The sequence below is a fragment of the Centruroides sculpturatus genome, unplaced genomic scaffold (genome assembly GCF_000671375.1).
Source record: "Centruroides sculpturatus isolate CEXI.00-Female unplaced genomic scaffold, Cexi_2.0 scaffold746, whole genome shotgun sequence".
NCBI classification, from domain to species: domain Eukaryota; kingdom Metazoa; phylum Arthropoda; class Arachnida; order Scorpiones; family Buthidae; genus Centruroides; species Centruroides sculpturatus.
Window position 1 is genome coordinate 286,661 of NW_019384898.1, and position 27,145 is coordinate 313,805.

At 27.0% G+C, this 27,145-nt stretch overlaps 2 protein-coding genes across 6 annotated transcripts in view; both read left to right on the forward strand.

Moving 5' to 3' along the window:
* Nucleotides 1-842: 842 nt before the first annotated feature.
* LOC111631444 lies at nucleotides 843-2,398 on the forward strand. The gene is made up of 2 exons (XM_023375692.1): nucleotides 843-1,126; nucleotides 1,212-2,398. The coding sequence occupies exons 1-2, from the start codon at nucleotides 903-905 to the stop codon at nucleotides 2,299-2,301; spliced, it is 1,314 nt and encodes a 437-aa protein (XP_023231460.1). The 5' UTR covers nucleotides 843-902; the 3' UTR covers nucleotides 2,302-2,398.
* Nucleotides 2,399-6,619: 4,221 nt separating this feature from the next.
* LOC111631439 (DENN domain-containing protein 5A-like) overlaps nucleotides 6,620-27,145 on the forward strand; it is a 62,691-nt gene continuing 42,165 nt past the window's right edge. For all 5 annotated transcript variants that reach the window (XM_023375687.1, XM_023375685.1, XM_023375688.1 and 2 more), the window contains exons 1-5: nucleotides 6,620-6,853; nucleotides 25,985-26,094; nucleotides 26,173-26,343; nucleotides 26,422-26,797; nucleotides 26,873-26,998. In XM_023375687.1, coding sequence (XP_023231455.1) covers nucleotides 6,772-6,853; nucleotides 25,985-26,094; nucleotides 26,173-26,343; nucleotides 26,422-26,797; nucleotides 26,873-26,998 — 865 coding nt within the window. In that variant the 5' untranslated portion in view covers nucleotides 6,620-6,771. The remainder of the gene's footprint in view (nucleotides 6,854-25,984; nucleotides 26,095-26,172; nucleotides 26,344-26,421; nucleotides 26,798-26,872; nucleotides 26,999-27,145) is intronic.

Genomic DNA, 27,145 nt, shown 5'->3' on the forward strand with positions numbered 1-27,145 from the left:
TTTAGTTACAATTGTGTGGTTTGTTATAACTACGTGGTTAATCAGAACAGAAATATTTACTGATATACTAAAGAATCGAAAGTAGAACACTATAGTGAGAATAGTTAAAAGTAATTATTTTTACATTATTAAAAGTTAAGGATTTTATAAACAAATTTGTAGCATTTCTTTCTCCAGATCTCGACTTCCAACGTCTAAGATATTTTTACTATTTACCATTTATGAAGAACGCTATTCATGCAAATATATTTATTATGAAAAATCAGATTTATTAAGAAATATTGAAGTTGTTTTCTCAATGGTCATCAAATCAAGAAACTGCGTGTAGATGTATAACTTTTTTGCCAATAAAAATAAATGTATTTAATTTTTTTACTGAAAAAATAGATCTAATTCTGACATTTTGTCTTTAATTAATAACTTTTCATAATCAGCAAATTTTATTTTATGATTCTAATTACCAATATACAAGCGCTTATATTCGTATATGCAAAATGTTCGAATTGAAATCAAATTTATCACCTAAAGTTAGGCTTAAGTTGAGAGAAAAGTTAAAATTATATTAATTTTCATTATTTAATTTTAAAATCGACAAATTATCACGTAAATATTTATGACATAAACAGAATATTAATTTTGTTATACCTATAATTAAATATTTGCAAAAGATTTATTAATAAACAAAAATAATACCGTTATTTCGCTGTGCCAAAATATTAATATATTTAATATTGTGAAATAAAATCTTATCAGTGATCTAATAATTTGATAACATATCTCTGTGACGAACCGTTCAAAAAAAATGAAATTCATACTATAAATATAGAGAATTCTCCAACAAATTCAAACAATACCAATAACTTCTATTCAGTAACAGCAGAAAGAATTTTGAACTCATAAATATGGAGAATCAAAAATCTCTCTATTTGAGTGAATACAAAAGTGATGTTCGTATTTTAGTCACAGTGAAAGGAGACGTCTGGAGAATTCCTGCTCATAGTCTTATCCTTTCTCAAGCTGGAGATACTCTGTGTAGAATGGTAGAAGCTACAGCTTTGAACGAAAATGGATACAAAGAACTGGTTATAGAGGATATCAAACCATCAACTGTTCTAACTCTGTTATGGTATGTACAGTACAAAATTCTGTTAAATACAATAATAATAAGTTATTTAAATTAAATATTTATACTGATTTATTATATTTTATAGTTATATCTATACTGGAAATCTCTCATTAAATGAATTAGAAGACACACTGGAATTACTATATGCAGCACAGAAATATCAACTTTATAAATTAATGTCTATTTGCGAATGTTCTCTTTCAGGCCTTATAAATATTCAAAATGCCTGTGATGTCATTACCTCCGCCCGAAATTTTCGTTTAAGATCTATTGAAGAAAAATGTCTAGAATTAATTAAGAAATTTACATTTTTGATTCTGAATTCCAGCTCTTTTCTCAAGTTAAATCGTGATGTTTTAGCTCTCATTCTCAGCTTGGATGATTTAAACGTTGTAAATGAAGAAGCAGTCTTCAGAGCTCTCTGGAAATGGGGTAAGAAAGAATGTTGCCGACTAGGAAAAATAATCGATGAAGAACAGATCGGCGAAGTACTGGGCGATCTTCTAAATCATATCCGAGTTCAGCATATTAAAGATATCGCTTCTCTTCCATTATGTCTTCGTTTGCGATACAAACCGCGTGTCCAAGTTACGTCTAAAAAACATGATAAGAAACATGAAGAACCACAAGAAGTTTGCAAAGAAAGAATTCTTTATTCCACCGATGCTTTCAATTATTCTTCTAAATTATGTCTAGTAGAACCTCGATGTTGGGAAAAAATTTGTGAAATGTCGGAGAATACCCTGTTATGCGCCTTGATAAGTACTACTCGTGCTGTCTATCTAACTGGATTTTCTTTTGACCTCGTGGAAAGAAATTCACTAAGCAGTTGCTTTTTTCTATCAGTCACAGAAGAACTAAACGGAGCAGAATTGGTCAAACAAGAATGCCAATGGGTAGATAATTATGATCGGAGAAATAGCGCTTTAGTAGAACAATGGCACCTGTCACAGACCAGCCTTTCTTCGCCCTTACTGATGTCACCCGGAAAACTTTATGCTTTGCGTCTTCATGCTGTGATAACTAGAGGAGATGCTTTTCCCTGTCAGACCCTGAAGCAAAATCGAATCCATCAAAAAGATGGTATTGGATTCGTATTGCACGGATCTCAGTTGGCCGCTGTACGAAATTTACATTTTATTCCTCTAGAGATAGACAATATTTGGGATAACTGAACCACATTTTAATTTAATATTATTTTTTAAAATTACAATCTTTATAGCCGTATTATGATTTCAAATTTTATATTAACATAAATCAATTAATGTTGATTTTATATTTACTCTATATTCAAAGAAATAATCATAAGTACATTTAAATTATGATTTTTATTTTTATATACACGTACAAAAACTATATTATCAATTACCTTGTACTAATAAATAAATAAATAAATAAATAAATAAATATACTGTATCGTATTTAAAATTATATTTATATTAAATAAAGATTTTGATTGAATTTATTTTCGTAATTAATTTCTGAACTTACACTGTATTTCTCTGTACAGATTTGTGACCTTTCGGGTCGGCACCTCCTCGGTGCCCTGTCAGGATTGACACCACCGTGTTTAACGGAACATGGAAGCCGAGACGGCGATTACGTCACACCGTCGCGCGAGCGGTCCCGTACGTGGTCAGACGGATTCGTAAGGTTAACCGATGGAGAGACAACATGTGGAAGTGACTCAGATACACTTAACAATTAACAAGGGTTTATTTAAAAATAAATTGGATAAAATGTTGTCGCGGAGAAAGAGAGTTCACATACGGTTCGCGTGGTGATAAATACTTTTGGTAATAGATATCCAGGTCGGGTCGTGTTGAATCGGAGAACAAGGTAATAGTTCTTCTTATGGGCTTTTTCAGGATGTATCCAGGGGTGAAATATCCAGTCAAAATGTCCCTTTTGACTGGACGATCGAGCCTTATCCAGGCCGATCGTGCACTAACGCACACACAAAAAAAGGTTATCCTATGGGCGACTATTAAATGGGTGACTATTTCTTGGGCGACGACTTCTTTCCTCTCCGAGGACTAAACCGGCGACTAACTCTTTTCGGCCGTCTCTGGTGATATTCACGGACGATTTCGGCCGTGCAGAGGTTAATTAATTAATAGTTCACGAGAGAGCGTCGTGTTGCCTTCGAGAAAATGTAATGGGAGACTTTCTCAGGTAGCTAAGACCAACAATTGTTGCGTAACTCGCGATTAGGGGGTCGATGCGGCTAAGGGGCCACAATTTTTTTTTTTGTTTAGACAGAGACCACAACCCACAACGTTTTTTTTCGCTCATACATATACACTTGTAAGAAAACTTTACGGTGGGGGTCAATGTGAGGCTTTGGAAAGTGATTGGGGGTCGACGGTTAAAAAAGTTTGGCGACCCCTGGCTTACAGGAAAGCGGCGCTGAACGTACACGTTTTCGCGTTTAAAACTTCGGTCTCAACCTCGCTATTGCATTTTTTTTTCTTTGGTTGCTTTAATCAGATCAGTGACGTAATCAGGAATTAGGTTTGGTAGCAAATTAGACTATAGCGGTTAAGCCGAATATTCAGGGAGAGGCATCCGCGTATATCCTTTGTTTCTCACAACAATACATGCCAATCGTTTAATTAATATATTCACAACGCTTTTATTAATTAATATGTAACCCAAGTTTATACACCTTTCCTTAAAATTGGTAATTACCTATAAAATATGGAAAGAATGTAAGGTAGTAATATAGCCTAATTAGGTATTATTATACACAGTATATGTAGTGTTCTTCCTTTTATGTTTTTCCTGGATTTGCCACTGGTAACAGTCGTAAAGACAGTCGTAGAACAAAAAAAAAATCTTAAAAAAACGAAGAATTTGTATCTGTATTATATTTAAACTGAAAATATTTTTAAAAAATAAAATTTACTATTGAGTTTTCTATTAAAATTGTTATTATTATTATTTTATTTTATTTATTATTATTTATTTATTTATTTATTTTTATTTTTTGAAGGAAGAGAGACTATAGTATCCCTTTGCCACACTAACCTGAAATTATAAAAGAATGAGCCAAAAATCCTGTTGCAATATATATGTTCAATTGTGGAAAAAATCTACAATCGAACTAGTTCAGATTATAATTGATTATATATTTCAGTTCATATTTCCTTCACGTTCAATAAGATTGGCCATAAATAATGTTGAATTCTGGAGAATTCAAGGATTTTGTCTGCAGGAAAAAATTTCTGATAAAAATTAATTCTGTTATGGAAAATGTATTATATTTTCTGATCATAATATGTGTTTTTTGGAAAAATCCAGCCAGTTCATGAATCAAACTTGTGAACCACAGTAATTTAGGTGAACCGAAACCAAAATTAAACCATTTTATAACGAAATGCATAAATCAAAATCATTGTTCTTATTGCCAACAGGGTTTTTTCAAGCCTATCATGTGTTCGACCAGACCCATAATGGAGCGGTAGGATCGTGAAGACGAAATCTGACGTATCTGGGACGGATCGCCCATGAAAACTCCTAGGTGTTTTGATCCTTTGTTTGTCCTCCAGAACTCTTATGGCCTTGATTTTGTTCTATTTACTTTTTTACCAACTGGCATAAACATTTCAAAAAATTTTTCTTTCTTTATTTGTATATCGAAATTTGGCATTAACATTCTATATGTAAAGTCTATGTGCATCCTGTCTTCACAATTGCTGGATTCTATGTTGTATACAGCAAACACAATTAATTCTCTGTATCCCCGATACAAGTAATCATCAGAAAAAGGATATTAAAATTTATTTTAGCTGATAAATGTGACAATAGTACGAGCGGTGTGAATGATTTACTCACGACGAATATTCGGTATTCGCTGTTTCCGTTTTCTTGTCAGTAAATTATGCCGAATCAAAGGGAACGAATATTTGCCTCCACAAATTCGTGTATTTTCTTGTTTTTGAATATTTTCAAAATGGAAATGGTTTTTTAATGAAACGTAATCCAGGTAAAGACATCCTGCTGCCAAATTAAAGAAAAAGAAAACGTTAATTAATGGTGTCGTTTATAAAATGTTTAAATGTTTTAACGAAGTAAAGCGAAACGTTAAAAAGTGAGGTAAGGACAGACAAAATATATAAATAGTGTTGCTATAATTGCCAAGCATTGATACGGGACGTTCATTTAAGTGCTAAATAAATAAAACATGAAAAAAGTGGGTAGGTAATGATTTATTTTACTGTGATAAAAAATCAATAAAGTTTAAGCAATCTAATAAAATCAACACGTAGAATAATAAAAAAGACGCAAGGCTAATCCTTTTTAGCCCATTCATATTTAAAGTTGATTTTACTTTCTTAATTATATTATTTTCTTCTTTCACATACAGTAATTATAAAATTGGGCGCAAGTCATTTTTAAATTATAATGATAAATCAAAAATTGCTTCAATTGTCTTCACTGACAATCTGTTTCTTTTGTCCGACCATTGAGTTGTCATTAGGGAAAATATTCTCTCCACATTTGCATTGTGGGCTGGAATGGCAAATACGTATTTGCGTAGCTTTATTAGACACGACTTCTGATCAATATGCTTTGTATCTGCAAAAAAGTCATCCATTTCTCTTCCATACTCAATTTCATAGTTGCTTTGTAGTTTTGGTTGGTATTATTTTTCTCTAAATAATTTTTTTAGATATACAAACTAGTTGAATAGAATCTCAGTGTTGCCAATATCGATGTTTCTTACTTGTAAATATGCAATAGTACAGTACGTACTATTTCCGTGACGCCGCCGCGCGCCGGCCGCCTCACGAAGACTTTAGGGAGAAAACGGGACAAATAGTAATATGGGACTGAGTAGTGAAATACGGTGACAGTCCCGTATATACGGGACGTATGGCAACCCTATATATAAACCAAATTGGTTTGCTTATTTTTCATTAACAGATATAAACTACTCATAACTATAGCAGCGGCACAAATTATTGTTTGAAAATTGGCCATTTTCTAGATCCTCGTTATTCCCAGAACGAACCGATGCTTGGTAAATAATTACATGTATGTATTGTACAGTACAAGTGTGCTTGCCACATGAGAAACATTTCGGCAAATACTTCGGCGAAGGCAACTATTCGGCATTCGCGAATACCGAATGTGTGGCATCGTCCTTATTTATAGAAGCATGAAAAGCTTCTACGTTGTCATCCAAGGCGTCAACATTGGAAGAAAAGTAAAGAATCATAACAGTAAAATATTAAATATAAATACATATTTAAAAAAATTCGGTATTTTACATTAAAAAAATTTAGACGAATATTAAAATATAAAATATTTCCAATCACTACAGAAAATTTAATGTATAATAATTATTATTATTCATTTTTAATATATTTAGTGATAAAAATTAATAAAATTTCAAATTAAAACTTTAAATATAATAATTAAAAAAAATAATACAGTATTTAAAATTTTAGTACATGTTATTTTTAACATATACAGACGAGAGGAAGAGTTGGCAACTTTTACGTGTAGTAAGTGCAGTCGCCATCGTAAGGTCTATGGAAGCGATCATTCAGATGTTAGTTTTTCGAACTTTAAAGCTTATAAATTGGTTTTAATACATAGATAAAAAGCATAAAAGAAAGGATGTGAAGCGATTCAAGATGAATGAAAAAAGATTTGCTGATTATTTTGTCGTCTGTGGTTTAGATCTCGGTTCTGGCTTGGAGCCTGATCTTTTGGCTGGTGAGACTCTTCAATTTTAACAATAATTTAAAGACGTATTAACTTATAAATTATAAATTAGAATTTAATAGCAATTAAAATATAACTCTTTTGAATTAAAGCGAATTTATGCGTAATTTTTTCCAGTAAGTATTACTGATGAGCTCTTCAATTTTCATGTTTATGATGGGAAATCTTAGCTGATGCAGCCATTTACTTTAAATGCCTTCATTAAAATTAGATTTTATGATTTAATTTCATGCTGATCAAATGTAAGGTTGTTTTATAGTTAATTTTATGTGTAATTTGAAATGTTTACATGATTTTTTAAGTTTATATTTCATATACTTCATCATGTACAGGCCCATTATAGATACTTATCGACTTCAAGAATTAATTACTACTTATTGATAGGCACGATTGCAGATGTGAACGACACTGTTGGGACCTTAACAGAGCTGTAGGCATGCCCTTGGGAGCAAAAAAGTCAAAGGAACCGTATCTATATTCAACCCTTTGTGAAAATCAGCCAACTTTAAGGTGATTCACATCTGCAATCTTACCTGACAGACATGTTGCAGATATATATGACATTAATAATAATAATTACTATTATTATTATTATTTCTGTTTTAGTTTATATTTTAAATTCTTGCATTAATTCTTACTTCATTACTGTTATTGATACTTCAGTTATAAATTGGGTACAGTTTAACTTAGTGAACTATTAGTGAAGTAGTGATAAATTCTAATTAAATAAATGATGTGCTTAACAAATACACACTTAACATGAATCAACGTGATGTTAGAATGTGATAAAAGTTTGTGCAGAAAAATATCATGCAATGTTTAATAATTAATATTGGAAGGTGGTCTTTTTGTTTATATGAATTTTATTAAATATAAATTTTATAAATTAAAGTGATAAGATTTCTTTGTATTTTGATTTTATTATGCATTGCCACTAGCATTTATTTATTTAGAATTTATGCTAAATTTTTAATTAAACATATTTATAAAAATTAATTTCTATTCTCTGAAATGAGTAAACAAATCATAAGAAAATGATCGTACGTATTCCTAAAATTGAGTGTAAATAATAATTTACCTGTAATCCTGTATGTATCTAAAGATAGAGATGGAAATTTATTAAAACAATTAATAAAATATAGTGCAATTAATTGAAAAATATTAGTGATGATGTGTAATAATATTAATAAGAAATATGAATAAAATTTTGATTGCAGTAATTTAACATAATAAAGTATTACATTTTTTTTATTACTTTGTGTTGCATTATTATCATACTTTAAAATATTTTTATTCCTAAATAATTGAATCTTGTACAATGATAGGATTATAGACTAAATATTGAATAAATTATAAATCATTTAATGAATACCAAAAGCAAATCTGTTTCTTGGAATGTTTAATAAAATTTATCTTCTTTAGTGTTAGTGAAATAAGAATATGAAAGCAAGTAGCTTGTAATTTCTTGAAAATGTAATATGCAGTTTTCATATATATATACATACATACATACATACACAGTATTACTAAATTTCACTTAAAAAGAAATAAATATTTTAAACAACAGTGAATAGTTTATAGAGCTAATTAGATAGATTTTAAAATAAAATTTATTTTTGTATTATCTTCTTTGATTATTAATAGTAACAGTAATATAGCCTGATCTAATCTGACAATTGTTTGGCTGTAATGTATTATCTTCTTTTCTTATAGTTAAGTATTAAGAAAACTATTGGAATCAGTGTTACTGAAAACTTAATTGACTAAATTAAGTATGCTTTTAGCTCCAAATACAAATATCAGTTCAAAACTAACTACAGCCATTGATGAGTTTTTATTATTGTATAGTACAATTTAATTAGCATTAATTTAATAGTTTATGTATTTGTATACACAATGCACTGAGTTATTTATTATCATTCTGTAAACTTTGTTTTGCTACAATAATTTAGTGGTTCATTGTGTTTACTGCCATCTGCCTACTCTTTGAATAGGTTGATGAGGGGTCTGAAATGCATTTCTATACTAATAAAACTTTTATTTGAATAACTTGAGTTTCTTTTCCGTCTTGTCCTGATGTGATAAGCCAATCTCATTTAGCCCTGTTTTGATAAGCTATTTGTTTTAAAAACTTAAATACATTTTATTATTTTTGAACCACATCTTAATAAAATTGCTAAGTTAAAGGAATTTATATTAATGTAGATTTTGATGTAGTATATAAGAGAAGATAGTGGTACAGCCATGAGATGCAAGGGAGCAATTGAATCCTGCTAGTAATATTCATTCTTTAACAATTGAAATTTGTTTACATGTAAATGTAAAAGTAAACTAATGCCATTCACCACTTAAGTATAAATTTAAATTGTAGAACCCATTGTTTTCAAATATTTAGTAATGTAATAAAATACGATTTTCCCTTTCATAGTCATATGAAACTAATGATTCAAACTTGTATATATGATTTGTCAGTGATTTCATGTTATTATTTATACAATAAATGTCATTGCTGTAAACCAGTCACTTACAATAACATATATAACAAAGAATTTGTGTATTTTTGTGTTGCAGTTTTATTTAAACAACATTGGATATTTAATTTATATAATTTAACTCTAATAATCTTTTCAGTTGCATTCCCTTGTTAAATTTCTGCATGCTGTACTGAGAGAAGACAAAATATAGTTTAACTAATATGTTTTCAGTGGTGATATTAAAATTAAAATATTTCATATGACTTTATTCTTTCAGAAATCTAAGATTTTAAATGCCTGAGTTTTCAAGTTTATTATAATACACTGTTTTTTACATAATTAAATTAATTAGTATTTTGATATTTTTTCTTTTTTCAATATTAAATTTTAATTCAGAAAGAAAACTGCATATTTTCTCTATGGCCAAGTTTTGATGAATTATTATAACATTTGATTTATTTGAAAATATGAAAACTTAAAGTACACTTTAGAATATATTTTACACAGAGAGATATTTTATAATTGATAAGCAGTATTGAAAACAGTACATTTGTGTTTTTTAATACTTATTTATCTCTGTTTCTCATATATTTTGCTGAGTGATCTTAAATACTATGAAAAGCAAGCTTTAGCTAAGGCTTTTTGCTGTTTGTTTATATTGGATATAACAAAAAATATACATAATAATAATATAGTATATATTCTTATAAATTTGATTTAATAGGAAAAAATATAATTGTTTTTATAGTTTTATTTTATATAAAATGTAATGATATTGAACCAACTCTTCCCCTACTGCAGTCTTGTCAGCCCATATCCATCTTCTACATGCAGTTGTGAAAGTAATTAACAAGAGAAGACAAAGGATTGTAAAAAGGGAGAAAGTAACAAACAAGGGTAGACAAAGAGTCATAAAAAAAGGAGGGAGAGAAAAAGTGGAAAAAACAGGGAGAAAAGGAAAAGAGTTGAAGAAGGAGAATCAGAGTAGAAGTGTTAGGATGGCAGAGTTAATGAAGAGAGAAGTGGTGGAGTTTGAAAGTGGGCAAGGAAGGATAAGAAGAATCTCGTTAACTGTATAGGATTGAGTTTCTACCTTAACACGAACAAGTGTGATTAAAGTTTGATTTTTGCTAAGATATTTAGCTGTTTCAGTTTGGTACAACAAATTGGTGGGAGGGAATCCATGAATGGAGGCTGGATTCTCTATATAAAAAAAAACAAATAAAAAGTAGAAACATTAATAATCAAAGTATCAGATTTTATTAGATTATTTATTAGTTACATAAAAATTAATAAATTAATTTTACAAGATGGCAACTAATTCTATTTCTAATTCTTAATTCATTTTTATACTTTATAAAATCTGACAACTTGATTTAATTTATAAAATCTGACAATGTTTTTTATAGCAAAAATATTTATTTACACAATATGTTTTGGTTAAATTTTAATATACATGAATGAATAAAATGACGTGTTTAAAAATTGATATGAAATGTGACAACTAAATTTTATGAACTATTTTATGAATAAGGATGATTTCCTAGTTCATTTCTTTAGTGAATATGTGCAAAAGTAATTTGATAACTTTTGAAGTTGTGAGACAAAGAAAACTGTTCCTAGTGAAAAAAGTATGGCTAAGGATATACTAAATCAATGTAATATTGTGTAGAAAAATAATTTTTTAGAGACACCTCAATTAAATAATTGAAACAGGGCATATTTATATTTCTATACATTCTATAGAAAGTTTTAAATATATAGTTGATGACTATAAAGATATAAAAACAGTGAAGTTTAAAAACTGCTGTTTTTATCTTTTTAACTTTTTATTTCTGGTAGAGATTTAACAAAAAAAACAGCAAAATTTTTAATTTTATAGCAAAAGTAAGGCCAAAAACAATCTTACTCTTGCTGTCAAATTAAAAATTTTGCCTTTCAAAGAGTAGAAATGCAAATTTATATTCTTTTTTAAAGAAGCAATATTATACACCTACAGTACCTGAATAGCTGAGCAAGCCGAACAGATAATGTCCTCAAATTATTAATGTTTAGGAAAATAATAATGAACACACTAACCTTACGTTGATGAAATTGATTTTTGAAGATAAAATGCACTGAAAAAAATATATAAATTTTAATTTTAACCAACAGAGTATCTTTGTGATGTGAATTCAAATTTATACAAATACAGTGGAACCTCGGTATACGACCTTAATCCGTTCCCAATGTTTGGACTTATATTGAATTGGATGTATACCAAACCAACCTTTCCCATAAGAAGTAATGTAAAAATGATTAATCCATTCTCGTGTAAAAAAAATGGCTGGCTTTAAACACCTCGCTTTCCTGGCTAGTTCCTGCTTGATTTTTCGTGGGATCAGCATGTATCTTTTTAGCTTTCTTGCAAATAATTGCTTCCGATACGCTATCTCCAGCACTGTTTTACAGTTATCCAAAGCAAAAGCAATTTTTCGACATGATCTAATGTCTTCGATCTCTGTTTAGAAATTGATTTAATTTCTTTCGCAACGTTAGCAGATTTAATAATGTCTTTATTTTTTGCGATTGTCCATATCGTAATTCTCAGAATACGGTAAACAACAGTAAAATTTCAAACACGCGTGCCACCTTCGTATTTCTCAACAATCTCTTTCATCAGTTCCATTGTAATTCTAGTCATTTTTTTAGTTGTCTGTCACTTTTCATTTGCCTTTTTGGGATTCGTGATTAATAAAAATAATAAAATTTTACTTACAAATTAAAATCAGAAGAAATTAAACAAAGTTATAAACCGTTGTTCGGTGAACGTCTAGTCTGGTCTAGTACACCGATAGTGCTACTTGTTCATTGATGGCGCGTATAATTGAATTATGTAGTATACTGAACAAAAGTCGTATACCGAGCAAAATTTGTTTCATCCAAACAGGATGTATTCCGAATTGGACGTATTCTAAAGCAGACGTATACCGAGGTACCACTGTATTTTCTTTGTTGCATTCCATCTTTGAAAATTGAAGTATTTTCTCAACTTGAAGCACGTCTTAGAAGTAGACTGAAAGTATTCATTTTATGTTAATTTTTTCATCATCCTGCTGGAGAAACAAGATTAGTGTGTTCATTATTTTATTTACTTTCTGGTTTGTGGAAGAGTAGAACATTTAAGTTGGGGGAAAAATGCCATGCTGAGCCATTGAGGGCTTGTGTGGGATCTGAGGATATTGCAGGCCTCCCTTTTGTTATTTTTTTGAATAAATGAAATATGCAGAATGTTTCATTATTAATAAAATGTACTCTTAGAGATTTTAGTTTTTGTTAGTAAAAATAACATTAATTTATAGAGGTAGTAATCACTACAAGCCCAAGTTTTCTGTGGGCTGTGGGAAAAATTCTAGCTCCCTCTCTTGACAGCCCCGATGTCATGCTATACATGTAAGAGCCTCTCCTGAATAATTTGGAACATTACAAGAACAGCTTCTCATCAGTTAAGTGATCAAGTATATAATGAAAATTTAAGTGCAAATTGAATTAATAACAGTTTTAGTCTGAATAAAATAAATATGCAGTTTTAAACTATATTCTGTTTTAAGTCTTGAACACCCTTATTTTGTGAAAATGACTTTTACCTACTTGATATCATCACATTCCTTTGGAGTGCCTTCTTCATGCAGACAGATTGTGGTATGAAATCTTATATTGGAATGTCTACATTTTTTAATTAATTAAAGAACTTAAAATACTATTATAGAACTTTTTCTGAAACTAAAAACTAGTCATATATAACTTATATGGACAAATAATTTCTATACATTCCATCATTCCATTATTAATTTTTATAAACAGCAGATTAAATTTCTCTATGATAATTATATATTGACTTTTTTAGTTTTATTTCGGAAAGAAAAAAAATAATTTCCATTTAAACAGTGAACTAGCCTAAATAGTATTGAATTATGTATGTGTGTGTGTGTGTATACAGTAAATATATATATATTTGTGATGACATTTCTATTTAGTTCACTCTGTTTAATACTATAAATGATAATGTAATTGAATATGTAACTATACTTTCCTAATTTCATGATTCAATGAAGTGAAACATTTATTTTGCAATAATTTCAATTAAAATATAGTTCAGTGAATATAACAGTTTAATTTCAAAGTTGAACCAACCATTTTATATAGTTTAATATAATCTTTATATAGAAATAAAAATATGGTTTCTGTAATTTCTAATATATAAGAATATCATATATTGTATCAAAATATTTCTAATGTTTTGAGGAATTTGATTAATGCTTATTGATATTTAAGACAATTAATTTGAAGACGTAGTTTGTCCAAAATTGGTAACCACCATTTATCCACTTCTTGTGTTCCAGAATACAAACATTTTAATTTTCGTAAAATTGCCATCTGACAAAATTCTACAATTTAAGACAAATTATATTAAACTATGTAAAAGTTTAACTTAGGAAAAAAATTGATAACATACAGCATACATTTAATATTTATTGATAAATAACTTGATAATGGATATTGGATACTAGAAGATAGCTTTCTTATTTTAGAAAATGTAATCAAACAGTTCATATAGGAGAGATGACATGATCCTTTATTTTTCTTACTAAATGAAATATGTTAAATCAATTACCCTAATCAAACAGGCATTAACTCTGTTATGTTTACATCCAAGTATTAACTGAATTTATTAAATTATTATGTAAGATAAATAGGATAAAATTTAGATTGTTGTTTTTGTATATTAAGTTAAATGTATATATTCTCTCTGACTATTTTTTATTAATTAAAATTTATTAATTTATTAATTAACATTTTAAGCCCAAGAAAACATTGCACATGTATAAATTCATGAAATTCACATATAAATATTTAAAATATAAAGATAAAAGATAGAGTTTATACATTTACATACATATTAATATCTGCTGATGCAAGTAGTTTATTTTCATGAAATTAATTCATGTGTTTAATTTTGTTACAATATTAACATTAACTTTGTGTAACAAGTGTATATCGCTTGCTTTGGTCTTTATTAGTACTGAAAACAGGTAAAATTCACATTATATCTGTTTGTCTTAATTCTGTATTTGGCTAAAATGGATTTTGAAATAAAAATCATTATTATTGTGAATTATTACTTATATATGTTGTGAATTATTATTAAATAATTCTTGTAAATGTTCCTAATTATTCAGCTGATGTCACAAAAACAAAAATTCATTTAGATATAATAGGAAAATGAAAACAATATTGTTGATATATTGTAATGTTAACATTTGAATAATCCATTTAGCAATATTAATTGCTTATTAAAGTAAAACTTCTTATCTTATTTACTTGATATTTCAAAGATATTAATTTACACTGTTATATCTTAAATCAGTTGTTATAGGATGATGATAATATTTTTCTGTTTAAGTACAGTTGACTTTTTAACTTAAATGTTTATTGTATAAATATACAAATTATAATATGCATCATATTTTTAATATGTGGGATTGAAATAGAATTTTGAATAACCTGAATTGCATTTTTTTTTTGTTAATTTATTTTTTCAGATTTATTATAACATTTTTACATTTTATTCCTTAAGATTTCTGCATTTTTCTACAAATAATGTTGAATAATCATAATTAAGAAAAATTTTTATATAATTTTATAATCTTGTGTTTATTTTTTACAACGCCATTAGTTTTTATGTTTAATTAAAATACTTCTGTATGTTGGTTAGGAATTGAAGGAAGTATTGATTACCCTGAAAAAAATTTAAAATGTAAATATTTTGTTTGAAAAAATATATTTAATTATTGTATGTTTTTGAAATTAAAATTTGGTGCATTTTTACATATACAAAGTTTTAATTTTAAAAATTAATTAAAATATTATTATTAAATGGGTTTTAACTTAATACAAAATTTAAACTTAAACTTTTCACAATTTTTTTTTTTTATAATTATAGTTTTCAGTTGCTTTCATAGTAAACTTTAATTATTTGAAAGTATGAATTTATACAGATTACATTTTTAATTAATTTGCCCTCTAAATTATGTAACTACAACGGACTTACAATTAATAATCACTGGTATGGAGCTAAAATAGTTTTTAAATGCTCTAGCTGATAGAATTGTTATATTTATTACTAGTATATAGAAAGAAAACATTGGTTTATAGGATTAAAATAATATGTTTTTTGTCAGATTTTATAACAGAATAGACTAGATTTATTTATATCATCATATTTGTTAGTCAGTGACTATTCAGTTTATCAATATTTATTTTTATATCTGATATTTTATTCAATTAAACTTTTTAAAATTTTTTAACAAGTAATTTAAAGATAAACATCTTATTTCAATCTTAGTATCGATCAAGTCTTATTTTTTTATGAATTAAAATTCTATATTAATCTGACTGTTGTATTTTTAATTCTAAATAAATTATCTTTGTTTTTTTGTTCTTTGACATTCCATTGACATGAATGATAATGTCACTGTTTTTGTTTTCTTTTTTATTAAAAATTTCTTAATATTTAAATGTCCATCATATTTTGAAGTTATTATGTAATTAGATCTTATTGTCATTGTTATGTTAACTTGCAATGAATGAATTATTACAGAGTATGCTATTGTATATTCCTATTATAATTTTTCTGTTACTAAATGATATAGCATGTTTTAAATAAATAAGTTGGTATAAGTACATTTATCATAATAATATTATGTGATCATTATATAAAGAAAGTCGATAAAAACAAAAATTATTTTAAAATTAAAAAAATCATCAAATGAATATCATTAGTTATATGCAATTGGCATTAAACAAAAAACAAATCTTCTTTGTTTGTATATTTGATGAAAGATCTAAGTTTAATATAGAGTTCAATGTACAGATAAGCACTGACAAGAGCATCTGATATATAAATCATTAAACTTTAAAGTTGTTCTGTTGTTATAAAAAGATTAAGTGAAATTTGAAGTCGTTAAATCAAGCTTAACTTTTATCTGATGGATTTTCATCAATTAAACTGAATCAAGAACTTAGTTTCTATGTAAATAACTAAAATAGAACTTTTATGAAAACTTAACATGATAATTTAGTGTATAAAATTATCAATAATTAAATTATTAAATAAATAACATAAATGAAGAAGCAACAGCTTCTGTTATAAAAGAACAATTATAAATATAAGAAACTTGTAAGCTCTAATTAAGTAGTCTTTTATAATTTAGCTTAAAAAAATAGTTATCATTGTTTTGCGAAACAATGGCCAATTTATAAACAAAGTAAGATAAAGCAAAATGTTAAAAATAGCAATATATAATAGATTTCTTTAAAATTTTTAAACATATTTCAATATGTAAAAACAAAATTACATATAGTAACTATGGTGTGTCAATAATTAAGATTTGATACTGATATTTATTACTTTATTCTCAGTTTCTAAACATCTGCTGTTTTGTTTAAATTATTACTACTGAATGGATTCATATCACTTGCCTTTTATAATTATTTAAAATGACAATGAAAATTTTTGAAATTATTGTATTTTTTTATAAATGATTTCCAAATTAGTTTAAAGGAATTTTTTTCATAAATTTTTCACTCAGCAAATTTTACTTTTTTTATTTATTTTTCCCCCTAATTCAATATTTTCATCATTAAGTTATAGCAACAATAATAATTCAATGAGTTTTAGAAGGTAGTTTTAATATACAAGGGCTAATCAAAAATATTCAGAATTTATTGCAGGGAAACAAAAGCAGTTATCTTCTTCAAAATACAACCCACCAGATTATTTGCAGCGATTCTAGTGATCTTTCCATTTTACCATGCATCTCTGAGGCTTGTTTGGGAACTCTGTCATGTTGCATTCATTTGTACCATTATGACATCTGATATCATTTCTCCTTTAGGGTGCTTTTGAACCTGGGAAAGAGGTAGAAGTCAGAAGGAGCCAAATCTGGTGAGTAAGGTGGGTGGGGAACTACAGGGATGCTGTGCTTATCCAAAAATTTTGTGATAGAGCTGCATAGCATGATGCATTGTAATGGTGCAGAAACCAGTTACCAGAAGACCATTTGTGAATGCATTTCTAAAAACTGCATCTCCAGTATTGTATTCACATTTCATGGCTGCACTTTAACTGATGATGACCCACACTGGCTAATCAATGGCATGAATCAATTTATCATCAGACTATCTACAGAACTATTCTGTAGTGCAAATTTTATAGTTCACATTTTCAATCAACACTTGCCATTCTTCAAAAATTTCTACTTTTAAAAGCTGCAACATATGATTTTATTATATAATAATATACATTATTATAATCAATTGAACTTTGATGAATTTTATAAATGTGATAAGATGATTACATGTAACAATCCAAAATATTGAAATTAAATCATATAAGTATATTGAACACTTGGATTGGATGTCACGCCAACAGTTGTGTTAATTCAATTAGAAACTTTCTATTTCAAATTGCCTGAGGACGATGTATATATTTCATTGAAAGCGCTAGCAAGATTAAATTATTCCTTTAATTCTGTTTAACGCCTCCTAGTCTGAAGTTTCTAATTGAATTAAATCATATAATATTACATTTCAAGTTAAACATAGAATGTTGATATTTTTTTATCAGTTAATATTACTTGATAAAAAAATAGTTTCAGTAAGAGTTCAATGAAATATATTTAAAAATAATAATAATATAATTCTGATAAAATAAACTGTTTATAGAAGAGATTTAAAATTTGATTTTTAAGATTATTGTTGTCAGTACATTGTCCTATTAACATGCGTATCCTCTTTGTTAAGTTTGAATTTAGAAAGTTTTCAGGTTATCAGATAAGTAATAAAGTAAGTTTTCATTTATTGCAAAATTTTCATATGAAGTTTTTCCCTATTTTCATCCGTTATATCAAGAAATGGTATGTTTAGAATTCTAATTTTTTTTGCTTTATGTCGATATATTACAAAACAGAAAAATTTATAGATATCATTATTAAAATATATATATGTATATATATTTGTTTTTNTTTTATATATATATATATATATATATATATAAGGATGAAATGACAAATATTAAGAATCATGAAAGTTAAAATGAGTGAAAAATGCTTATTTGGTAATAAACAAGAAATATTAGAAGAGAAAGTAAATACTAAAAATGAATGTTATTCGTTTCAACATAAATAGCAACATGTTTTTAAAGATTTTTTTTCACATCTAACTCATCGTATCCATGTTAATTGCATGTATCTGGCTAAAGCTAGGTTAACATTGACATACAAACTGCTATGAAATAGACATGAACTGCCATTTATATCTAGTTCCTCTTTGGTGTGTCAGCACTTTCAATGATTGATTGAGCAATTTAAGAGTTGAAAATACTGTGTATCTTAACTTTTTCTGAACTTTGGCTTTTTGACCAATAAATTTTTCGCAACCAATGTTTAAAGCCTTTTCAACCAGTCATGTTTTAATTTACTTTGTTCCACATAGTATAAAGTTTTGATTAGTGTAAGTTTCATTAATTTGTAGTGGTTAATATGAATCAAGCTTAACAGTTTCTGCTACTTCTATTAAGATGAATGATGGTCATTTTTCTTATTGTGTGGTAACTTTTAAAATTCCAATACAATTTTTTTTCATATATATAATGTTATGTTACAGTATACTCAACAGTTATGCCACTTCATAGTATCCTTTTGTAATTATGCAATAAAATTTATTTAGAAGTTTTATAGTTATGAAATATCAAGCAATCTTCAAATTTGCCTTATGGGAAATATAAAATAAACATTTTTAGATGGGTAATATTGTCTGTCATAAGAGAACATGTTAAATAAAAATGTAGTTTATTTAATTTGTAGCGTGACAATTAACTCAAAAGAGAAATAATCATAATAAAAATATTACAAAAGGAAAAGCCAAAGTTTAAAAAGTCCTTAGATAGAAATTCTTGTGGAAGATGTGACATTATTAGAACAAATAGATTCATGTGAAAACTAATTGTAGAAAATAAAGATTTTAAAGAACGTTTATAATCAAAATTCTTAATGGAAGTAACGGAGATTACTTTTTAGTATCTTTTAGAAGCAGTTTTATATGAAAGAACGCAAACCTGTTGTTTGACTGATAGATTTTTTTAGAGATCAAGTTGAAATTTGAATTTGTATATAAGTTTATATAAATTCAACAAGTAATTTACAGGGTGTTTTTGAGCTTCATGAGAAGTTAGAATTTTGGACATGTGGTTTTGATTGATTGAGTTTTATTTAAGAACAAATGAACATTTGTCATGCACATGAAAGTTTATATTGATTTATATTTTCAATACAAATTTATCCATAAGCTTTGAAGATATAAAAAAATAGATAATCTCTTGACATTGTAATTTAGTGGTTTTATTTGTGAGATTTATCATGAGTTTACTGATGTTATAAATTAATTTTTTAAAATCAGCAAGGAAAGAATCTATAGTTTCAGTTTTCAAGTTTAATAACTTTAATTACTGCAAATTATTAAGCAAGTAATCATCTAGAATAAATGTAAATTAGTAAATACCACGAATAAATAGACAATACTACAAATTAAAAGCATATTTTATTGTATTCTTTGTAATGATTTTATTATGTAAATTTCCATTGACCATTTTAAATAAACTATGTATATTATTGTCTTATATAATAATATGATAAACAGTTAGCAATAATGATTATTAGTGAAACTGTTACTAATAAACTAAAACTAGAAATGTAATTGTTTAAATTCAGAAAATTGAATAATATTTAAAAATCTAACAGTAATTTTAATGTCATCATTGAAAATCATCACTATAATTTTATCTGTTTTATTTGTAGACATATATTTGCCAAGCTTGTATCATTACATTTTTAAACTTTAACCTGATACTTTAGATCTAATAACAGATATTTCTGTAATATTTTTTTCATTCTGTTTGTAAAGTTTGAAAATATTTGCAAAAAAAAAAAAACCATTGACTAGTGATTAAGGTATTTTTTATTATATGCCACTGTTAGATTATACATTAAGAAATAGTTTGCTAACTGATATTTAAAAAATTATAATTAATACAATTTATTTTATTTCATTAAAAAGAAAACTTAATATAAAGATACAAAGCAGATGTAAGCAAGTTGTAAAAGTTATTTTTTTCATTTACTGATGTTTATTATTGAATGAAGTGATAAATAGGATAATGAAGTGATTAAGAAATAATATGACAGTCCCCATTTTTATGTCAGGTTAAATTCCTGAAAAACAGACCACTATTATAGATGATAATGAACTAAGGTGCATATTTACTATTTCCAAATAATGTGAAATGTTTCCAAAGTTACTCCAAGAATTTATAAATATAGATGTAATTAAAAACTTGTTTATTAGTATTATTATTGTCCAGTCCTGTTTACAAGACAAATGTGAATTTAAGAAAAAAAATTAATAATTAAGAGAAATTTAGAAAATAACAATAATGATGTGCTTGGAACCAATTATGGTGTGATAATAAAACAACAAAAATTAGTGAGTGGTTATTTACTCTTAGCAATGCTGACTAAAATATACTGTTGAATGGTTTTAGGCCTAACTAAACTCATCTTCAGTTTCTGATGGACTGTAAAACCATTATCAAATAACCATCTAGGAATGGTTAAGAACCTGATGCTGGAGCCCAGAAGGGGTTTGAAAACGTTTGTTTTTGTTGTTTTATTATCACACTGTAATTGGTTCAGTGTGTCATTATAATAATTTCGGTGTGGTGAGTGGTTATTTAGAAAATAACATGAGTGCATAGTTTTGAGTTATATGTGTAGCAAACAGATGTGTTGAGAACATCATGTGATACCAATTCATTCACTGAACAAATCTGTACCATGTGATGTTCTCAACATGTTTGTGTTGCTAACTCACATAACAAGACACAGATTTAATATAAGATTTTTGTTTCAGTCACATTATTTTACTGTTAGAATCAGTTTTCTTCATTTGCACTCCAGTCTGTTTTACTCTATGGAACTGTCAGTCAAAACTATTTGATGATACCCAAAAAATTAAGAATTTAATTAGACGTTGTAAACTGACTCCAAGGATAGGTAGGAGATTGAAATAATATTCATTTAGGTACACTCGTGTCTAAAATTAAAGCAACACACAAATGTTCATGGCAAAAAATAATAAATTCATATATAAATTTCTATCGTATCTCAATGTAATTTTTATCATTTTAAGATGCAATAAATATGTAAATGCAAAAATGCAGAAATGAATGGCCGCCTGTCACTCTGAATCATTCAAATGTCTTCTGAGATATGCCTGAAAAGCTATGGAAGTATCTGGAAAATGTTACTGTTAGCAGTTCTAGCAGAAATTGTTGCATGGATATGCTGCTATCTTGCCTCATTTGCATGACATTTATGTGATAGGTTGGCACTTTGTTTATTTACATGTGACATTAGTTTTCTATTCTCACTTCATAGTGTTGATTTTTGCTCAGATTTTGCATTTGTTGATTTAATTTTGGACATCAACGTATTTATGTTTGAATCATAATTTGAAAATTGAGATGATGAAACATATTAATGCAATAAATAAGTGGATTGTGAAGACAGAAGAATGAAGCAATGATTATATGCTGCACTTGATGTATGAATAAAATAACAAAAAGCAAAAATTACCTGTATGCAGTTTTTACATTTTTATATTATTTTTTATCAACAGAATTACTTTAATAAAATTAGTTTTTATAATTTGAACTTGTGTTTATCATTGATAACAAATTAATGATTATTGCATTACTGATAGATATTATTTGCTGTTTTTTTATCATAATTGATCATATCAAAAAAGAAAACTTGATTTATTTGATTTACAAAGAATGGAATTAAATAATTTAAAAATAAATATGAAAATAAAACAAGAATTAAAAATACATCACAAAAAAAGATATATAAATATATTATATTTATATTTTTTTATATTTATTTATCAGATTTCAAATCTGCAGCTTGGTTTTAAAACACTGTTTATTATACCAAACTACATTACTTCTGTAAACAAACTTAAACTTTAAATTGGCTGTATAAAATTCAAAATTGAATGAGTTTTGATCCAAGGCTTCAATTAAAAATACATAATTTTAGAGTCTTTCCTTGAGATTATTTATGATGATATTGTATATTCAAATTAAAACAAGATTGATGTATGATTAACTACTCAAAAAACTTGTATTACAATAGTTTTGAATAACATCATACTAGACTTTAATAACAAGTTAGTATTAAGATGAATGATACACAATCTCATAGCTCTGACATGTTAGCAACGTCCTTGTTAAGGCAATTATTAATGATATTTTTTTATTTGAACATCAGCTCCATATATAAATTTTTAGTCTGTATTTTATTATACAATAATTTACTTTATATTTTCTTATGCCAATTTGTGTATATATATATATACACACTAGCAGATCCCGCCACACGTTGTTGTGGCTCAAAATGTATCTATTATAAATGTATAACACTTCCCCCGTGGGGGAGAATTTTTCAAAAAATCCCTTCTTAGTGTACATTCTCTTGACGTACCCTATTAAAACGTAATCAAAAACGCAAAAAACCGCATCTAAAATAGTATAAATAGAAGCAGAGTTCTTTACGGTAAGCATTAATCCTGTCCATCTCCCCCAGTGGGGAAATTTCGACATGTATATTATATAAAAACACGTGCGAATTCAAATGCAGCGTTGTGTCAGAATTTCAAAGGAATCGGTAGGAACAAATGAACATTACATTTTTATTTATATAGACAGACAGAAGATGATCTGCTTTAGTTCATCTCACAGAAAAGCAAACTTAGATTGTCGTACTTGTAGCCATCTGTTGGACATAAAAGCCTTCACCCTAGATGATATCTTTTAATTTACATGAATGTTTAATGGAATAATATACAGCCTATGTCCACCCTGAATTTCCATTCTAAATATCGGTGAAAGAATTTTTGAAATCGGATGAATAGTTTCGGAGATTACCCCTACATACAAACATTACCTCTTTATAATATTAGTATAGATATATATACAGATAACTTTTAATATATATATATGTATATATATATTAAATATTTATATATATATATATATATTAAAAGCAAAATGTTCTGTCCCCACTGAAACTGAAACCAACACTTTACAAAGAAGTAGGTCACACCAGGTTGCAGGTGGGGTCTACAAAAGAACCACTGGTATTGAAATAAAGGAAGAATGAAAGTGATAAAGATGATGATATAAGAAAGAGAAAAGATTATAGATTTAAAAGATAGAATAATAATAAAACTAAATGAAAATAATGAAATAGATCATATTTATGGAAAACATTGCTTTATCATATCTCAATGTAATTTTTATCATTTTAAAATGACAAATGTTTCATTTATAACAAATAAATAATTAACTTTCATATATTTTGCTTGAAAGATTGGTTAGTTGGTTTGCAAATTAATTGATAATAGCAAATCATACAGTCAACTAAGTTCAGAACAACACAACAAAATAAATGATGAACTGATTGGAAGACAAATTTTGCAATATAATTTCGGAGTATTTCTAGTTTATGAAAGTCAACAAAATCAAATCTTAACTTAAATCAATAAATCTATATGTTGTGATTAATAATTAACTCCATATTATATATATATATATATATAATTTTTTTTTCTTGTTGTTATTTATTATATTGTTAAAATGAATTGTTTGGAAAATTGTTCTTTTAAATTTAAAAGACATTTAGCAAGTTAAATTTAATTTACTTTCAACATACAGCTGTTCATTTTCAGTATTTAAATGCTTTAAAAACATCTGTTGTCATAAAAATGTAAAAATATTTGCATTTCTTACTGGTATGTTCTTTGCCTTCATTTCAAATAATAATAGTATTATTGAAAATGATATTTTATACAATAAATTTTACATAACTTATTGTCTCTGATGAATTTTTGATATTAGCATTAGATTTGTAGGATAGTGCAAAGTTATTTAACAGATTGTTTTATTTCATAACTTTAGTTTTATAATGTTTTTAAAAATATTATTTATTAATTGAGAGATGTAGATTTATGATACAATAACAAAAGTAATTTAAATATAATGGTTGTGATGCTAAAAGCTTTTTAAAAAGCATAATAAAACTGTTTTTTCTGACTAGAAAATTACTTGTTACATTAATATTAAAATTTTTAAAAAACTTTTAAGGATTATAAGGATGGGCTGAGTAGGATTTTTTGGCTGTATACTGAATAATTGTTCAGATGTTACTGTTACTGAATACAGAATACCAAATATTTTTGCCTTGATTACTGAATACCCAAAATTTTGCCAAATATCAGCTGATTGATTTGGAGTTGCATGAAGCAAAAAGTGGAATTCAGCATCTGTTTAATAATAAAGATTATATAAGTTTTTATTTTAAAAATTTATTACTGATTATATGTTGAAAATTAAAATTAAATCTTAATATTAAGACTCATCATTTTTGGCACCCCCACCAAGTAATATATTCAGTGAATGTACAGTATGTTCAGTGAAGTTGGAAGTATTCATAACCGACAAAATCAGTCGCTTCCTACAAATGCAAAAGAATTAATGTCCCTTCATTACAGTTTATCACTCTTGAATTATGATTATTTATTAATAATATTTGCACAAAATTGTTTTTTTAGCATTGTTTCAGAAAGAATAAATAAACAGTTTTTTTTTTTAAATTTCTGACATTTTAACGTTTTTTTTAATTTTATTTTGTGTTTTATCTTCTTTTTCTTCTTTTCTCCTTGTTCCCAACTAGATTATTTGGCTAAATAGTTTAGCCAAATACCCAATGAATAATGTCAAATATTCAGTCCACCACTAAGAATTATATAAGTATACAAATTAAGGTTACAATAAAGGTATCAAGCAATGATTTCAATTGTCTTATTGATTAATAGTCAGTTATTAGTTAGTTGCCATTTACTTGTACATCATTTTTAAGTTTATGGTAATCATTGTCAAGTGAAACACATAATTATTTACATACAATAATGTCATTCAGTTAAACAGAATGTTAGTATGATTAATACAAGTAAATAGTAATCAGTTGCAAAATAAAAGGGCTGCAATTTATAGAGTAACTTTGAATTGGCTTTTTTCTAGATGTTTTTAAATTATTGATTAAATGAAAGTGTAGATGACCTAATTACAGATGTTTGTATGGGTTGTGATTGGGATTTTGTTTGTTTCTTTTTTGCCTTTTTAATTAATTAATTTAGTACTGCAAAGATTAATTAAGAAATAAAAGTATACTCTTCATCCCAATAATTGTTCATTAAATAAATAAAACTGTCTTTAGGTGTTAAAATTCTTTAATGAATTTCAACATCATAAAGAATTTTAATGCCAAAAGACACTTTTATTTATTTAATGGTTAACTAAGAAAATTTAGCTGGTTTTGATTATTAATTGACATGCTGTAAATATAAATTTAAATGATGAAAATATGAATTTTTTATATTATAATTTTCAACTTTAATAATTAAAATATTTTATTTTTTTATATTTTTTCAGGTGATAGTTTACATTGTACTCCTCTGGACAGGCCTTTCAGATCAAAAGTACTTGCACATTATCCAGAAAATGTGTCCTGGAATCCTTTTGATGAAAGTGCAGTTGGAATGGTAAAATATTTTAATCCAACACTTCATCATTATTATTTTTATAAAAACAATTTTTAATATATATCTTGAAAATTACAGCTCTGTCTTCCTAGAGGACTTACTTTTAGAACACAGAAACATACTCGCGATCCATATTTTCATTCATTCATTATAACAAGAGAAGATGGTTCTCGTAGTTATGGTCATGCACTTACATTTTATGAGGAAGTTACAGACAAAAGAATATGTGCAGCAATGCAAACTTTACAGGTATTGATTTTAAATTATGAATAAAATAAATAAAAGAATAAATGATAAATATTAATAAAAATGTATTTTTATCATCAGGCAATGCATATTACCGAGTTGAGTAGCAGTCGAGCACAAATGGTAAATACTGCGTGTGACATGAGTGGTACAAGGTCTCTTCCACGTTCTTTTAAACTCAGTTCACGCCAGTCGACACAACATGCCACTCTATATGATTACACACAAGATACATTATTTGTAACAAAATGTATCTGTTTAATAACTCCGCTTCCTGCTATTGTATCCTGTTGTAAATTTCTTGAAGGACTTTATAATCTTGTTGTTGATAAGCCCCCTTCATCTCTGCCATTAGAAAGTTATGTATATAATATCCTCTATGAGGTACCTCTTCCTTCAGCAGGACGTAGTTTAAAGTTTTCTTGTTTTGGCCAACATGTTTTGTGCCAAAGGCCAGGTAATTATTTTTATTGAGAAAATAAATTATCATAAAAATTTTTAATTATTATACAATTCTGTGATAATTTTGTAGGAAATGGAGAGTTGCCATTCTTCGAATATTCATACAAAGAATTTTTTTTGACACTTGGTGTTGAAAATGCCATCCAATTATTCACCAGTGTCCTTTTAGAAAATCAAATACTTTTATTTTCAGAAGGTAGATATTTTTAAAATCTTTCATTAAATTTAGATTAAAGCAGAATTTAACATATCTTGATATAAAGTTTTATTATCAAAATAAATTGAGTTATTTGATTGTAACATAAATTTTAAATTCATTTAGTATTTTTTAATATGTACAATA

What these genes read in the sequence shown, in the direction of transcription:
- LOC111631444 (XM_023375692.1), top strand. Translation starts at nt 903, where the DNA reads ATGGAGAATCAAAAATCTCTCTATTTGAGTGAATACAAAAGTGATGTT. An exon ending in ACTGTTCTAACTCTGTTATG is followed by an intron (nt 1,127 to 1,211) that starts GTATGTACAGTA and finishes TATATTTTATAG; the next exon opens with TTATATCTATACTGGAAATC.